Raw genomic sequence first — 18,605 nt, 5'->3', positions numbered from 1 at the left:
CTTATTGGCCGTCTTGATTATTTTCTCTCTCACTCATTCTTTATCGTTGTGGTTTGATGTGTTTCTGTAGTGGGAACATTTGATTCCTTTCTTGTTTTTACTTGCATGTTTGCTCTACTCTGTGGGTTTTATACTTTTTTTTTTTTTTTTTTTGAGACAGAGTCTCGCTCTGTCACCTAGGCTGGAGGGCAATGGCACGATCTTGGCTCTCTGCAACCTCCACCTCCCGAGTTCAAGCAATTCTCCTACTTCAGCCCCCTAAGTAGCTGGGATTATTGGCGCCCACCACCACGCCCAGTTAATTTTTGTACTTTTTAGTAGAGACGGAGTTTCACCATGTTGGCCAGGCTGGTCTCGAACTCCTGACCTCAGGTGATCCGCCTGCCTTGACCTCCCAAAGTGCTGGGATTACGGGTGTGAGCCACCATGCCCATCTGGGTTTTGTATTTTCATGTGTTTTTATGATCACAGATTGTCATCCTTTTCACTTCCAGGTATTGCCCTCCCTTAAGCATCTCTTGTGGGGATGATCTAGTACTGATGAATTCCCTTAGCTTTTGCTTGCCTGGGAAAGACTACTACTTCCTCATTCATGAAAGAACTTTGCTGAATGTAGTATTCTTGACTAGCAGTTTCCTTTGAGCACTTTGAATACATCATTTCATTCTCTGCTGTAAGGATTTTACTCAGAAATTTAGTTAGTCTGATGGGGGTTTCCTTATAATTGATGACATGCCTTTTTCCTTCTGTTTTTAGAAATACTTTTGACTTTTGACAGTTTGACTATTATATGCTGGGGAGAAGACCTTTACAAATTTTATCTGTTTGGGCATCTCTGAACTTCTTTTATTTGAATGTCTAAATCTCTTGCTAGACTTGGGAAGTTTTCAGCTATTATTCAATATAAGAGGTTTTTGATTCCTTTCTTTCTCTTTTTCTGTGACATTGAAAATTCAAATATTTGTTTGCAGTATGGTGTCTTGTATGCCTTGTAGGCTTTTTTCATTCTTTTTTGTTCTTTTTTATTTTTGATTGACTGGGTTAGTTCAAAAGTCTTGTCTTCAAGTTCTGAAATTCTTTCTTCTGTTTGATCTAGTATATTTTGTTGCTGTTTGTTTTGTTTTGAGGCAGAGTTTTGTTTTGTTGCCCAGGATGGAGTGCAGTGGCACAATCACAGCTCACTGCGGCCTCCAACTTCTGGGCTCAATCAGTCCTCCTGCCTCAGCTTGCTGAGTAGCTGGGACTACAGGTGCCTGCCACCATGCTGACCTAATATTTTAAATTTTTATTGGAGATGAGGTATTGTTATGTTGACCAGGCTTTTCTCAAACCCCTGAGCTCAAGTGATCCTCCTGCCTCAGCCTCCCAAAGTGCTGGGATTACAGACGTGAGCCATCATGCCAGGCCTAGATCTAGTATATTGTTGAAGCTTTAGAATGTGTTTTGTATTTCATTCAGTGAATCCTTTAGTTCTAGGATTTCTGGTTTTTTTTTTTTATGGTATCTATTTGATAAATTTCTCATTTATAACCTGAATTGTTTTTCTGATTTCTTTATATTATTTTTCAGAATTATCTTTTATCTGACTGAGCTTCTTTAAAATCAGTATTTTGAATTTTTAATCTAGAATTTCAAAATTTCTTTTTGATTGTGATCTCTTGGTGGAGAATTACTAACTTCCTTTGGAGTTATATTTTCTTGTGTTCTCATGTTTCTTTTGTTACATTGATATTTGTGCATCAGGTGTAACAGTTGCTTCTTCCAATTTTTTGGAAATAATTTTGTAGGGGAGGACCTTTTCCTGAAGATGTACCTATGGTGTTGGTTGGGTAGGGCCCTTTGGCTTTAATTCTGGTTTCATGCAGTAGTATAGTCTTGGTATGATTCCTTTGGATGTAAACAGTCAGTGGTTTTTGTGATTTCCTCAATGGCTTAGGGTGTGGCTGTTAGTGGGGGCTGTGGAGAAGTTTTGCTGGGTACAGGAATGCCAGGTTTGCCAGTCCTCAGACCCCAGTGGTGGCAGTGCCAGGCCAAGCATGCCTGTCCTTGGTTTCCAGGACAGCACATGCTGGCACTAATGTTAGAGAGCCCAGGTTGGCCAATGCTTGGGTTTCCAGGAGTCTTGCTTGGGTGCTAGTAGCAGTAGTGGTGGGCCAGACAGGTGAGTGTGTTCTTGGGCTCCTAGGCAATGGGCACGATTTGGGTGATAGCAATGGCTTGTGTTTTCCAAGTGATCTACACTGTTGTTGGTGCTGGCTGTGATGTGCTGAGTGGGTCAGTCAGGCCGACAGCATGTGCAAGTGGATGCTAGCTGTGTTGGTAGTGCCAGGTTGGGTAGGCCTGACCTTGGGCCTTGGGGAGGAGTGTTCAGGTACCAACAGTGGACTGGGCTGGGTGATACCCAGGGCCTTGGGTGGTGTGCTCAGACACTGGTGAGAGGGGCTGTGGAGCTGGGTGGAGTGGATCTGTCCTCAGGTCCAGGTGGTGAGTGCAGACTCTGATTGTGGTAGGCAGGTGCAGGATGATGCCCAGGTTTCCAATGGAATGCTTGAGTGGGGGTGGCAGTGGTTGCTTTGCAGCCCTATCACTGGGGAGGGTGAGGTTACTTTTAGTGGCAGCAGATGTATGGAGGTGGCCGTTGAACACGTACTTTGCTCTTATATTTGCTCCAGTGGTGGCAGTTTGCAAGGGCAGCAGCTGTAGGTGGAACAGTTTGTCTTTTGGGTGTGTGAAAATGTGCGGCAGCTTTGCTGCTTAGGGCAGCAGTGTCACTGTAAAAGGCTCACAGTTTGACACTGGTGGCAGCAGCAGCTAGCATTGTCTCAGGTTCTGGGTTGGGTAGCCCTCCCTTGGATCATGTGAAGATGCGTGGCTGCCCCTCTGCTCATGGGGTTGGGGTTCCTGCCAGTGACTTGCAGTTTGGCCTCAGATATGGCAGCAGCTAGCAGCAGTGGTGGTTGTGAGATGGGCTAGCCTTTCCTCTTGGTCTGTGAAAATGCATGGCTGCCCTTCTTGGGGGTAGAGTGGCTGCCAGTGGCTTGTGTTTTGATTGTGTGGCAGCAGCAGCCAGTAGTGGTGGTGGCAGCAAGCAGGATAGCATTTCCTCAGAGCCATCAATATGTATGGCTGTTCCTCTGCGAACGGGGTTGCTGCCAGTGGCTCCTACGTCTTCGCTGGTGCTTGCAGTCAGCTGCAGTGGTGGCTGTGGGCAGGAGATGTCAGCTTTGCTCCAGGGTTGTGGAGTTGTATGGGATGTTGGGCCCTAGACCAGGATGCAGTCTAGTTGGGATTGGGCACGCAAAATGGCAGCGTGCTGTAGTTACTTAGGATTGGGGGATGGTTGTATGGAACACAACATGAGCTCCCTGTATGGAGCAATATAGTTGTGTAGTCTCTGGGCATCTCTCTGTGTCTCAGAGCACATGAGGATCAAAGGTCCCTTTCGGGGCTAGGATTGCAGGAGTTTGCAGTGAGAATATGGGCCACTGGGGTCTCTCATTTACCCCTTCTCTGCATTGAGGAGCCTGTCCAGGCTCCCAGCCAAGAAGGCTGCTTCTCTTCTTTCTCCTTCCTTGCTTTATGTGTTTCCTGTCACTTCTCTGTTGAAGTCTTATTTCTCTCTTAGATGATCTATTTGAAGTGTGATTATCTGCTTGCTATTTTGGCTCTTTTTTCAGGAGGAGGCAAATACCAGTGGCCTCTAGTGAGTCATCTTGAAGCCCCTCTCTGAAGTAATTTATTCTAACAAACATGTTTTTTTGTGTTGTATTTATTGTATACTGTATCTTTACAATAAAGTAATCTAGAGAAGGAAACATATTAAGAAAGTCGTAAGGAAGAAGAAATGTGTTTACTCTTTATTAAGTCTTAATTCTCATTGTCTTCATGTTGAGTAGACTGAGGAGGAAGAGCATGGGTTGGTCTTGTCTCACAGGTGACAGAGATGGAAGAGGTGGAGGGATAAATAAGTTCAATAATTTTAACTTATTTTAAAATTAAATAAGTTAAAATTATTAAAATTTAATAAGTTGAAATTATTTAATTTTAAATTAATACTAACTTAAAATTATTTAACTTATTTAAAAATAAGTTAAAATTAAAATTATTTTAAAATAAATTAAAATTTTTACTTTTTTTTTTTCATTAAGTTATACAAGGTATACAGACAGGCGTACCTTGTGTAACTTATTGAGAAAAATCTGTTAGTAAGTGGACCTATGCAGTTCAAACCTGTGTTGTTCAAGCATCAACTGTGTTTCTTTTCATACATTGTTGGATTCAATTTTCTAATTTTTTGGAAGGTTTTTACATACATGTTCATGACATATATTGGTTTGTGTCTTTCTTTTTTTGTAATGCTATTTTCTGCTTTCAGTATTAGGGTGATGCTGGCCTCATGGAATGAGTTTGGAAGTATTTCCTCTGCTTCTATTCAATGACAGAGAGTTGGTATAGTTTTTTCCTTAAATGTTTGGTAGAATTTACCAGTGAAGTTATATAGGCCTGACACTTTCTGTTTTGGAAGCTTATTAATGGTTGATTCAGTTTTAAAAATAGAAATAAATCTGTTCAGATTATTTTTGTGTGAGTTTTGGCAGATTATGTCTTTCAAAGAATTAGTTCATTTAATCTAGGTTATCAAATTTGTGGGCTTTGAGTTCATAATATTTTTAATTTTACATTTTTATATTTAATGTTAATGTTTTACATTGGATCTGTACTGATGCCCTCTTTCATTTCTGATACTGGCAATTTGTGTCCTCTGTCTTTTTTTTCTTAATTAGCCCGGTTATAGTGTTACCAATTTTATTCATCTTTTCAAAGTATCAGCTTTTGGTTTTGTTGATTTTTTTTCCTCTTGATTTCCTGTTTTCAGATCGATTGATTTATAGTTTCCTATTTTTGCATATTTAAGATTTAATTTGCTGTTCTTTTTATGTTTCCTAAGGAGCAAACTTAGATTATTAATATTAGTTTTTTTTCACTTCTGATATATATGCATTTCAATGCTGTTAATTTTTGTCAATGCACTGCCTATGCTACATTCTACAAATTTTGGTAAGTTGTATTTTTATCTTGAAAGTATTTTTAAATTTTTCATGAGATTTCTTCTTTGACTCATGTGTTATTAGTAATGTTGTTTAATCCTTACATGTTTTGAGATTTTTTTTCAATTATCTTTCTGTTGTTGATTTCTAGCTTATTCTACTGTGGCCTGAAAGCAGACATTGTACGGTTTCTATTCCTTTAACTGTTAAGGTGTATTTTGTGGCCCAGAATGTGGTGGCGTATTTTGGTGAATCTTCCATATGATCTTGACAGGAATGTAGATTCTGCTGTTGTTGGATGAACTATAGTTCACTCTTGAATGTGAGTTTGAACTACAAGGGTCCACTTATATGTGGATATTTTAAATAAAAGTTACATCAGTTATGCCTGCCCCTCCTGCCTCCCCTTCCACTTCTTCCTTCTCTGCCATTGGTGAGATAGGAATACCAACCTCTCGTCTTCCTCCTTTTCCTCAGCCTGCTCAATGTGAAGATGATGGAGGATGAAGACCTTAATGATGATCCACTTCCATTTAATGAGTAGTAAATATATCTTCTCTTCTTTATGCTTTTCTTTTTTTGGCTTACTTTACTGTGAGAATATTGTATATAATACATATACAGAATACTTGCTAACTGATGGCTTGTCTTACCAGTAAAGCTTCTGGTCAACAGTAGGCTATTAGTAAGTAGGTTTCTGTGGAATCAAAAGCTACACATAGATTTTCAAGACTCTGGGGGTTGACACCCCTAACACTTGCTTTGTTCAAGAGTCAGCTGTAGTCTGTAGATGTTAATTATCCACTGTAGACTATGGATGTTAGTTATATCCAATTTATTAGTATTGAGTTCAAATGTATCTTTACTGATTTTTCCATGGTAGATCTGTGCACTTCTGATAGAGGGCTGTTGAAGTCTCCAACTATAATACTAGATTTATTTATTTCTCCTTGCAGTTCTGTTAGTCTTTGAGTCATATATTTTGATACTCTATTATTAGGCACATACAGAGAATTGACCCCTTTATCATTGTTTAGTGTTCCTCTTTATCCCTGAAAACTTTTCTTGTTTTGAAGTCTACTCTGTGTGAAATTAGTGTAGCTCCTAGTGTTTAGTACCTATGTTAATTTGTTTCCCTTTGATTAGTGTTAGCATGGTATATTTTTCTTCATCTGTTTAATTTAATTTTATTGATTTTTTTGAGACAGGGTCTTACTCTGTCACCCAGACTGGAGTGCAGTGGTGCAATCATGGCACATTGCAACCTTGAACTCCTCTCAAGGATAGCTCAAGCTATGCTCCTCCTGCCCCAGCCTCCTGAGTAGCTTGGACTACGGGCATGCACCACTATGCCTGGCATTTTTTTTTTTTAAGAAATGGGGTCTTGACATTTTCCAGACAGGTCTTGAACTCCTGGTCTTCAGCAGTTCTCCAGCCTCAGCCTCCCAAAGTGTTGGGATGACAGGTGTGAGTCACTATGCCTGACCACATTTACTTTTAATCTGTAGGTATCTTTATATTTAAAGTAGGTTCTGGTAGACAGTGTGTATTTGAATCTTGCTTTTTCATCCATTCTGACAGTCCGTCTTTTAACTGGTGTCTTTAGACCAGTGGTCCCCAACCTTTTTGGCACCAGGGACCAGTTTCATTGAAGACAGTTTTTCCAGGAGGGAGGTTAGGGGTTTTGGGATGAAACTGTTTCACCTCAGATCATCAGGCATTAATTAGATTCTCATAAGGAGCGTGCAACCTAGATCTCTCATGTGTGCGTTTCACAATAGGGTTTGCGCTCCTATGAGACTGTAATGCCGCCGCTGATATGACAGGTGGCGAAGCTCAGGCGGTGATGCTTGCTCACCTGCTACTCACCTGCTGTATGACCTAGTTCTTACCAGGCCGTGGACCCCACCAGTTCATGGCCTGGATGTTGGGGACCCCTGATCTAGACCGTTGACATTTAAAGTGATTATTGATGTGGTTGCATTGGATTAAGATCTATCTGATGCTCTTGCTTGTTCTTTTGTCTTCCACTTTTTTTCTCTTTTTTTGTGCTTTAATTGAGCATTTTATATGATTCTGTTTTTTGTTATTTCTTAGCATGTCAGTTATACTTTTTTAAAAAATGTTTTTTAGTGGTTTCTCTAGTGTTTGCAGTATACATTTACAATTAATTCAGGCCCGCTTTCAAGTAACACTGTATCACTTAATGGGTAGTGTGAGCACCTTATTATAAGAAAATAATCCTAATTCCTCCCTCTTACTCCTTGTGTTGTTGATGTCTTTTATTTCACTTATATATAATTATGTGTAAGCATATATATGTACATATAAACATGTATAATCAAATACATTGTTGCTATTATTTTTTAAGAAACTATTTTCTGTCAGATCAATTGAGAATAAAAGTTTATATTTTACCTTCACTTATTCCTGCTTTGATGCTCTTCCTTCTTTATGTGGAGACAAGTTTCTGACCTATATTGTTTTTCTTCTCTTTAAAGAACATATTTTAACATTTCTTTCAAGAAAGGTCTACCAGTCGCATAGTCCCTCATTTTTTTTTTTCCTCTTAAGTCTTTTATTTCATCTTTGCTTTTCCAGGATGATTTAGGACATAGAGTTCGAGGTTGGTGACTTTTCTTTGTTCAACGCTTTAAATATTTCACTCCATTCTCTACTTCCTTGCATGCTTGCCAAGGAGTTGTTATATTCATTTTCATTGCTGTAAAGGAATATCTGAGACTGACTGTAAAGAAAAGAGGTTTATATTGGCTCATGGTTTTGCAGGCTATATAGAAAACACGGTGCCAGAATCTGCTTCTGGTAAGGGCCTTAAGAAGCTTACCGTCCTGGCTGAAGGCAAAGGGGAGCCAGCTTATCACATGGGGAGAGAGGGAGCAAGGAGAGGGGAGCAAGGGAGGGAAGGGGTCAGTCCTAACCAAATCTCGTGTGAACTGAGTGAGAACTCACCACCAAGAGGATGGTGCTAAGCCATCCATGAGGGATCTGCTCCATGAACCAGTACTTCCCACTAGGCCCCACCTCTAACACTGGAGATTACATTTAAACATGAGATTTGGAGGGAACAAACATCCAAAGTATATCAGATATTGAATATAATTCTTACTTTTACTCCTCTATAGGTAAGCTGTTTTTTGCCCTCTGGCTTCTTTGAGGATTCTTTCTTTATCTTTGATTTTCTGTAGTTTGAAAATGATATGTTTAGTTTTTTTATTATTATTTGCATTCATTCAGCTTAGTGGTCTTTGAGCTTCCTGGATCCATGTTTTGGTTTAGGAAAATTCTCAGTCAGTATCGTTTTAGGTATTTCTTTTCCTTTTGGCATTCTCATTACTCATATGTTACATGATTTGTAGTTGTCCCACAATTCTTAGGTCTTCTGTTGTTTCTTTTGAGTCTGTTGTCATTGCTTCTCAGTTTTGGGCATTTTTTTGAAGGCATTTTTGCCTTCATTTCGTTGAAGGCATTTTTGATTTCTGTTACAGTGTTTTGATATCTAACACTTCTTTTTGGTTCATTCTTAGGATTTCCATCTCTTTGCTTACATTGTCCATCTGTTGTTACTACATGCTATCTATTTTCTCCATTATAATACATAGCATATTAATCATAGTTGTTTTAAATTCATTGTCTGATAATTCCAATATCCCTTCCACATCTGGTTCTGAGTTTTTCTTTAGTTTATAATTTTTTCTTTTTCTTTTTCTTTGGTTTGAGACAGGGTCTTGCCCTGTTGTCTAGTCTGGAATGCAGTGGTGTGATCTTGGCTCACTGCAACTTCCATCTCCTGGACTCAAGTGATCCTCCCACCTCAGCCTCCTGAGTGGGAGGCTGGGACTACAGGTGTGCACCACCATGCCTGGCTAATTTTTGCACTTTTTTTTTTTTTTTTTGGTAGAGACCATTTTGTCCTGTCACCCAGGCTGGTCTTGAACTCCCGGGCTCAAGCAATTCACCCACCTCAGCCTCCCAAAGTGCTGGAATTACAGGCATTAGCCACTGTGCCTGGCTGTAATTTTTTCTTGATAACTGTATATGATACATCAGGTAAAAAAGCAATTGGTTTAAATATGTCTTTAATAATGTAGTTGTAAGATATTCGGGGAAGTGATGTGTTGTATAGTCCTGTGATTAGGTCTCAGTCTTTTTGTGAGTCTACGCCTCTGGCCTGTGAATTGAATTCACAAGCATTTCTCATTTTTTCCCGCCCCCTTTAGGTGGGATAGGATGGCTAGAATAGGATGGAATTGGGTATTTACCTCCTCCCATGTGGAAGGATAGAGCTGGCTGGAGTTGGATATTTCCTTCCCCCAGGTCGGGTAGGCTTTGGTGAAACCTCAGCAGGTTAGGCTGTGGTTAACTGGTTTCTTTTCAGGGTAGATCTTACTAAGAAGTACATAGTGCTCTGGGATATTTCAAAATGGTTTCTTTTCCCCTCTCACTGCTGGAAGCATGAGGGGATTTTACTGCAATGATATGTATGATACTGTATTTACTGTGAGAACCTGATCTAACTCCTGGAGGTAAAACTCACAAAAGCATGGGGGCCCCCATGACTAGATGCCCCTGGAGCTTTCAGCTGTCAGTCTTGCCCACACCTAGTTTCCAGCAGTTTGTCAGCAGTCCAGATTTTCCTCTCTAGGCATTGCTTCCTGTAGAAATTTCTGTTCCAGTATGTTGTGATTCTCTGTATCCCTCTCTGTCTAATTTTAGAAGTAGCGGTTTTCCTCATGACCCTACCTATCTCACCTTTTCTTACAGATCTGAGAAAAGTTGTTGATTTTCACTTTGTTCAGCTTTTTAATGTGTTAGGATGGCATAGTGACTTCCAGGCTCCTTACATGTGAAACCAGAACCTGAAGTCCCCCATATTATTGTTTTAAATCTTTTGTTTTTTTATAATGTACTTTTAGAGATAAATATTTCTTTCTAAGCATTGCTTTATTTACAAACCACAAATTTTGATATGTTTTGTTTATTATTTAGTGAAGCATATTTAAAACATTTCCTTGTGACTCCTGTTTTGAACTATGAACTATTTAGAAGCATGTGCTTAATTTCCACAAATTTGAAGATTTCCCCAATATATATTTTATTTTTTTCTTGGTACATAGTATTTGTATATATTTACTGGTGTATGTGTGATATTTTGTCATATGCCTAGAATGTATAATGATCAGGTGTAGGTATTTAGGATATCGATCACCGCAAGGATTTATCATTTCTGTGTGTTGGGAACATTTCAAGACCTCTCTTCTTGCTATTTTGAAATATACAATACATCGTTAACTATAGTCATCTGCTATCAAACATTAGAACTTACCCTTCTATCTGACTGCATGTTTGTACTTATTAACCAACCTCTCTTTATTCTTCTGTCCCTAACACACCCTTCCTAGCCTCTGGTATCTATCATTCCACTCTCTACCTCCATGAGATCAACTTTTTTAGCTCCTACATGTTAAGAATGTAAAATATTTGTCCTTCTGTGCCTGTTTAACAGAATAACATCCAGTTCCATCCATGTAGCTGCAAATGACAGGATTTCATTCATTTTTGTGGCTGAATAATATTCCATTGTATATATACTGCATTTTCTTGATCCATTGATGGACAGTTAGGTTGATTCCATGTCTTTGATATTGTGATACTGCTGCAATAAACTTAGGAGTGCATGTTAATTCCTTTCTTTTGGATAAATACTCAGTGGTTCCCGCAATATATTTTGTTACTGATATCTAATTTAATTTTATTGGTATCAGAGAGCATACTCTGGTTTCAGTTCTTTTAAATTTATTGTCATTTGTTTCATTACCCAGCATATGGTCTGTCTGGAAATGTTTCATTCATTTTTAAAAGTTATGTGTATCCTATAAGTTGTTGGATGGAGTGTTTTATAAATATTAGGCTGAATTGCTTGATAGTGGGCTTCAAGTCTTTTAGACCCTGACAGATTCTCTCTCTACTTGTTCAATCAACTACTGAGAGAGAAGTATTGAAATCTAAATATTATTGTAGTTTTGTCTGTTTTATTCCCTTTTGTTCTATCAGATTTTGTGATTTAAAAAAAAAAAACTCATTATGCAAGTATACATTTAGAATTGTTGGATCTTTTTGATGAATTGACCCATTTATCTTTATGAAATGTCTCTCTTTATTGCTTAGAAAATACTCCCTGTGCCAAAGGGAGTTGTTGCTTGACATTAATACAGGCATATTTGCATATAGTATTTTTATTTGAAGTTCCTAGAGCAGTCAAATCTCTAGGGACCCAAAGTTGAATGGTGGTTTCCAGGGGCTTGGGGGAAGGGAGATAGGGAATAGTGTTTGATAGATACAGAGGTTTTAATTAGGAAAGATGAAAAAGTTCTGGAGATGGATGGTGCTGATGATTATACAACAATATGAATGTACCTAATGTAACAGAACTATACATTTTAAAATGGTTAAAATGATACATTTTATGTTACATATATTTTACCACAATTTAAAAAAAGACATAGCACCAAAAAAAGATGAATGAATAAATTCCAAAATGCTGTGCCAAGAGTGATATAATATATAGTTTGCTTAGATTCATTAAAGCTTTCATTCTTTATTTAATGGAAGCAGTTAAAAATAAATATTAATTTGAAATAAAAAGCAGCTGGATTCTATTTTATTCAAATTTGGAAACTTTTTTTTTTTTTTTTTTTGAGACAGAATCTGACTTTGTTGCCTAGGCTAGAGTGCTGTGGCACAATCTCGACTCACTGCAACCTCTGCTTCCCTACCTCTGGCCATCCTCTCACCTTAGCCTCCTAAGTAGCTAAGACTACAGGCACGCACCACCACACCCATGTATTTTTTTGTAGAGACGGGGTTTTGTCATGTTGTCCAGGCTAGTCTCAAACTTTTGAGCTCAAGCCATCTGCCCTCCCTGGCCTCCCAAAGTGTTGGAATTACAGGCGTGAGCCACTACTATGTCCAGCCAAAAATTATTTAAATTATAGCAGAAATACAGTTTCCTATTTGGGTCTCACTAGGATGTGCTTATTCTTTGTTTCAGCAAGAGAAAGCAGCTGCTGTGGATTTGACTAATCACTTAGAAAGCACTCTGAAGACGTGTATAGATACCAGAATGAAAAATCTGGCAGCTAAGATGGAAATACTGAAAGAAATGAGGTAAAAAAGCATATTTTTCAGAAGGATATTTTAAACTAATTGTTAATCAGTGGTGCTTTGTTTAAATTGTATGCCTGCCATTTTTGCTTTAAAATTTAACCTTTAGTATTTTTATGACTTCAGGGAGAGAAATTAAAGATAGTTATTTCTGAGATTAATTTTATACTGTTTTTGTCAGTTTTCTGTTGTCACTGCTTGGAGCTATAGTGTTCTAAGGTCATAACTGAGACTGAAATGGAAAAAACAGCAACATAGCTTTTAAGTGATACTTTGATGGGAAACCGCCATATCCAGTTATTTTGCTTGGGGTTATTTTCAGGAGTATACCCTGTCCTTGAATAACATGTTTTCATTCAACATTATTTCATTATAACATTGAAGAAGAAAATCAGTTCCTAGCTGGAGCCCCACTGTGTGGAATTTGTACATTCTCTCCATATTTGGGTGGTTTTCTTGGAATACTGTGGTTTTCTCTCACATCCCACTTAGGTGAATTGGTGTGTCTGTATTGCCCCAGTATGAGTGAGTGTGGATGAGCGTGAGTGTGTCCTGCAGTGCAATGGTGTCATGCCCAGGTTTGGTTCCCACCTTAATGCTCTGAGCTGCTGAGATAGTTGTGGCCACCTGTGACCCCTGGATTGGAGTAAGCGGGTTGGAAAATGAATGAGTGAATGAATATATACAAATTATCATAAAATAAAAATTGGTAAAGTATGCAAGAATCATACAGAAGCCTTTGCAATAAACAATGCGGCATGAAAGAATTCAGTGAGCCCACTGTATTTGTTATTGTTTGTTTTTGAACCTGTGGTGGTAGGGGGTGCTTCTTACAATTTTCGCTTTGCAAACATTTATTCCTTGATTTAACCCTACTGTCACCCACTTATTCACCAAAGTTTGGGTAAATAATTATCTTAGTTTTTTTTTTTTTTTTTTTATTATACTTTAAGTTCTAGGGTACATGTGCACAATGTGCAGGTTTGTTACATACGTATACATGTGCCATGTTGGTGTGCTGCACCCATTAACTCGTCAATTACATTAGGTATATCTCCTAATTCTATCCCTCCCCCCCCACAATAGGACCCTGTGTATGATGCTCCCCTTCCTGTGTCCAAGTGATCTCATTGTTCAATTCCCACCTCTGAGTGAGAACATGCGGTATTTGGTTTTCTGTTCTTGTGATAGTTTGCTAAGAATGATGGTTTCCAGCTGCATCCATGTCCCTACAAAGGACACGAACTCATCCTTTTTTATGGCTGCATAGTATTCCATGGTGTGTATGTGCCACATTTTCTTAATCCAGTCTGTCACTGATGGACATTTGGGTTGATTTCAAGTCTTTGCTACTGTGAATAGTGCCTCAATAAACATACGTGTGCATGTGTCTTTATAGCAGCATGACTTAGAATCCTTTGGGTATAGACCCAGCAACGGGATGGCTGGGTCAAATGGTGTTTCTAGTTCTAGATCCTTGAGGAATTGCCACACTGTTTTCCACAATGGTTGAACTAGTTTACAGTCCCACCAACAGTGTAAAAGTGTTCCTGTTTCTCCACATCCTCTCCAGCACCTGTTGTTTCCTGATTTTTTGCCATTTTTTGCCTGATTGCCATTCTAACTGGTGTGAGATGGTATCTCAATGTGGTTTTGATTTGCATTTCTCTCATGGCCAGTGATGATGAGCATTTTTTCATGTGTCTGTTGGCTGCATGAATGTCTTCTTTTGAGAAGTGTCTGTTCATATCCTTTGCCCACTTTTTGATGGGCTTGTTTGTTTTTTTCTTGTAAATTTGTTTGAGTACTTTATAGGTTCTGGATATTAGCCCTTTGTCAGATGAGTAGATGCAAAAATTTTCTCCCATTCTGTAGGTTGCCTGTTCACTCTGATGGTAGTTTCTTTTGCTGTGCAGAAGCTCTTTAGTTTAATCATATCCCATTTGTCAATTTTGGCTTTTGTTGCGGTTGCTTTTGGTGTTTTAGACATGAAATCCTTGCCCATGCCTATGTCCTGAATGGAATTACCTAGGTTTTCTTCTAGGGTTTTTATGGTTTTAGGTCTAACATTTAAGTCTCTAATCCATCTTGAATTAATTTTCATATAAGGAGTAAGGAAAGGATCCAGTTTTCAGCTTTCTACTTATGGCTAGCCATTTTTCCCAGCACCATTTGTTAAATAGGGAATTCTTTCCCCATTTCTTGTTTTTGTCAGGTTTGTCAAGATCAGATGGCTGTAGATGTGTGGTGTTATTTCCGAGGGCCCTGTTCTGTTCCATTGGTCTATATCTCTGTTTTGGTACCAGTAGCATGCTGTTTTGGTTACTGTAGCCTTGTAGTGTAGTTTGAACTCAGGTAGCATGATGCCTCTAGCTTTGTTCTTTTGACTTAGGATTGTCTTGGCAATGTGGGGTCTTTTCTGGTTCCATATGAACTTTAAAGCAGTTTTTTCCAATTCTGTGAAGAAAGTCATTGGTAGCTTGATAGGGATGGCATTGAATCTATAAATACCTTGGGCATTATGGCCATTTTCACACTATTGATTCTTCCTATCCATGAGCATGGTATGTTCTTCCATTTGTTTGTATCCTCTTTTATTTCACTGAGCAGTGGTTTGTAGTTCTCCTTGAAGAGGTCCTTGACATCCCTTGTAAGTTGGATTCCTAGGTATTTTATTCTCTTTGAAGCTATTGTGAATGGGAGTTCATTCATGATTTGGCTCTCTGTTTGTCTGTTACTGGTGTATAAGAATGCTTGTGATTTTTGCACATTGATTTTGTATGCTGAGACTTTGCTGAAGTTGCTTATCAGCTTAAGGAGATTTTGGGCTGAGACAATGGGGTTTTCTAAATATACAATCATGTCATCTGCAAACAGAGACAATTTGACTTCCTCTTTTCCTAATTGAATGCTCTTTATTTCTTTCTCCTGCCTGATTGTCCTGGCCAGAACTTCCAACACTATGTTGAATAGGAGTGGTGAGAGAGGGCATCCCTGTCTTGTGCCAGTTTTCAAAGGGAATGCTTCCAGGTTTTGCCCATTCAGTATAATATTGGCTGGGGGTTTATCATAAATAGCTCTTATTATTTTGAGATACGTTCCATCAATACCAAATTTATTGAGAGTTTTTAGCATGAAGGACTGTTGAATTTTTTCAGAGGACTTTTCTGCATCTATTGAGATAATCATGTGGTTTTTGTCTTTTGTTCTGTTTATATGCTGGATGACGTGTATTGATTTGCGTATGTTGAATCAGCCTTGCATCCCAGGGATGAAGCCCACTTGATCATGGTGGATAAGCTTTTTGATATGCTGCTGGATTCAGTTTGACAGTATTTTAGTGAGGATTTTTGCATTGATGTTCATCAGGGATATTGGTCTAAAATTCTCTTTTTTTGTTGTATCTCTGTCAGGCTTTGGTATCAGGATGATGTTGTCCTCGTAAAATGAGTTAGGGAGGATTCCCTCTGTTTCTATTGATTGGAGTCATTTCAGAAGGAATGGTACCAATTCCTCCTTGTACCTCTGGTAGAATCGGCTGTGAATCCATCTGGTCCTAGACTTTTTTTGGTTGGTAGGTTATTAATTATTGCCTCAATTTCAGAGCCTGCTATTGGTCTATTCAGGGATTCAACTTCTTCCTGGTTTAGTCTTGGGAGAGTGTAAGTGTCCAGGAAATTAACCATTTCTTCTAGGTTTTCTAGTTTATTTGCATAGAGGTGTTTATAGTATTCTCTGATGGTAGTTTGTATTTCTGTGGGGTCAGTGGTGATATCCCCTTTATCATTTTTTATTGCGTGTATTTGATTCTTCTCTCTTTTCTTTATTAGTTTTGCTAGCGGTGTATCAATTTTGTTGATCTTTTCAAAAAACCAGCTCCTGCATTCATTGGTTTTTTGGAGAGTTTTTAATGTCTCTATCTCCTTCAGTTCTGTTCTGATCTTAGTTATTTCTTGCCTTCTGCTAGCTTTTGAATGTGTTTGCTCTTGCCTCTCTAGTTCTTTTAATTGTGATGTTAGGTTATCAATTTTAGATCTTTCCTGGTTTCTCTTGTGGGCATTTAGTGCTATAAATTTCCCTCTACACACTGCTTTAAATGTGTCCCAGAGATTCTGGTATGTTGTATCTTTGTTCTCATTGGTTTAAAAGAACATCTTACTTTCTGCCTTCATTTTGTTATGTACCCAGTAGTCATTCAGGAGCAGGTTGTTCAGTTTCCATGTAGTTGAGCGATTTAGATTGAGTTTCTTAGTCCTGAGTTCTAGTTTGATTGCACTGTGGTCTGAGAGACAGTTTGTTATAATTTCTGTTCTTTTACATTTGCTGAGGAGTGCTTTCTTCCAACTATGTGGTCAGTTTTGGAATAAGTGCGATGTGGTGCTGAGAAGAATGTATATTCTGTTGATTTGGGGTGGAGAATTCTGTAGATGTCTATTAGGTCTGCTTGGTGCAGAGTTGAGTTCAATTCCTGGATATCCTTATTAACTTTCTGTCTCGTTGATCTGTCTAATGTTGACAGTGGGGTGTTAAATCTCCCATTATTATTGTATGGGAGTCTAAGTCTCTTTGTAGGTCTCTAAGGACTTGCTTTTTGAATCTGGGTGCTCCTGTATTGGGTACATATGTATTTAGGATAGTTAGCTCTTCTTGTTGAATTGATCCCTTTACCCATTATGTAATGGCCTTCTTTGTCTCTTTTGATCTTTGTTGGTTTAAAGTCTGTTTTATCAGAGACTAGGATTGCAACCCCTGCCTTTTTTTGGTTTCCATTTGCTTGGTAGATCTTCCTCCATCCCCTTATTTTGAGACAATGTGTCTCTGCATGTGAGATGGGTCTCCTGAATACAGCAAACTGATGGGTCTTGACTCTTTATTAATTTTCCGTTCTGTGTCTTTTAATTGGACCATTTAGTCCGTTTACTTCTAAGGTTAATATTGTTATGTGTGAAGTTGATCCTGTCATTGTGATATTAGCTGGTTATTTTGCTTGCTAGTTAATGCAGTTTCTTCCTAGCCTCGATGGATTTACATTTTGGCATGTTTTTGCAATGGCTGGTACCGGTTGTTCCTTTCCATGTTTAGTGCTTCCTTCAGGATCTCTTATAGGGCAGGCCTGGTGGTGACAAAATCTCTAAGCATTTGCTTGTCTGTAAAGGATTTTATTTCTCCTTCACTTATGAAAGTTAATTTGGCTGGATATGAAATTCTGGGTTGAAAATTCTTTTCTTTAAGAATGTTGAATATTGGCCCCCACTCTCTTCTGGCTTGTTGAGTTTCTGCTGAGAGATCTACTGTTAGGCTGATGGCCTTCCCTTTGTGTGTAACCCGACCTTTCTCTCTGGCTGCCCTTAACAATTTTTCCTTCATTTCAACTTTGGTGAATCTGACAATTATGTATCTTGGAGTTGCTCTTCTCGAGGAGCATCTTTGTGGCGTTCTCTGTGTGTCCTGAGTTTGAATGTTGGCCTGCCTTGCTATGTTGGAGAAGTTCTCCTGGATGATATCCTGCAGAGTGTTTTCCAACTTGGTTCCATTTTCCCCCTCACTTTCAGGCACACCGATCAGACGTAGATTTGGTCTTTTCACATAATCCCATACTTCTTGGAGGCTTTATCCATTTCTTTTTACTATTTTTTCTCCACTCTTCTCTTCTTGCTTCATTTCATTCATTTGATCTTCAATCGCTGATACTCTTTCTTCCAGTTGATCGAGTCGGTTACTGAAGCTTGTGCATTTGTCACGTATTTTCTTGTGTTATGGTTTTCATCTCTATCAGTTCTTTTAAGGTCTTCTCTGCATTGATTATTCTAGTTATCCATTCATTTAATCTTTTTTCAAGGTTTTTAGTTTCTTTGCGCTGATTACGTAGTTCCTCCTTTAGCTCTAAGAAGTTTGATCAACTGAAGCCTTCTTCTCTCAACTCATCAAAGTCATTCTCCATTCAGCTTTTTTCCATTGCTGGTGATGAGCTGCATTCCTTTGGAGGGGGAGATGTGCTCTGATTTTTTCAATTTCCAGCTTTTCTGCCCTGCTTTTTCCCCATCTTTGTGGTTTTATCTGCCTTTGGTCTTTGATGATAGTGATATACTGATGGGGTTTTGGTGTGGGTGTCCTTTCTGTTTGTTAGTTTTCCTTCTAACAGTCATGACCCTCAGCTGTAGGTCTGTTGGAATTTGCTTGAGGTCCACTCCAGACCCTGTTTGCCTGGGTATCAGTAGTGGAGGCTGCAGAAGATAGAATATTGCTGAGCAGCGAGTGTTGCTGTCTGGTTCTTGCTCTGGAAGCTTCGTCTCAGGGTTGAACCCCGCCATGTGAGGTGTGAGGTGTGATGCATAGGTCTGCACCTAGTATGGGATGTCTCCCAGTTAGGCTACT

The 18,605-nt window shown here is 38.8% G+C and overlaps 1 protein-coding gene across 4 annotated transcripts in view; it reads left to right on the top strand.

The window, feature by feature from the left end:
- Positions 1-18,605, top strand: part of STK31 (serine/threonine kinase 31) — a 172,317-nt gene that overhangs the window by 66,347 nt on the left and 87,365 nt on the right. For all 4 annotated transcript variants that reach the window (XM_030922424.1, XM_030922425.1, XM_030922427.1 and 1 more), the window contains one exon: positions 12,118-12,233. In XM_030922424.1, the coding sequence (XP_030778284.1) occupies positions 12,118-12,233 (116 nt within the window). The remainder of the gene's footprint in view (positions 1-12,117; positions 12,234-18,605) is intronic.

Source organism: Rhinopithecus roxellana, chromosome 18, assembly GCF_007565055.1.
Source record: "Rhinopithecus roxellana isolate Shanxi Qingling chromosome 18, ASM756505v1, whole genome shotgun sequence".
NCBI classification, from domain to species: Eukaryota; Metazoa; Chordata; class Mammalia; order Primates; family Cercopithecidae; genus Rhinopithecus; species Rhinopithecus roxellana.
The sequence above is the reverse complement of the archived record's forward strand: the minus strand, read 5'-3'. Positions and strand labels throughout refer to the sequence as shown.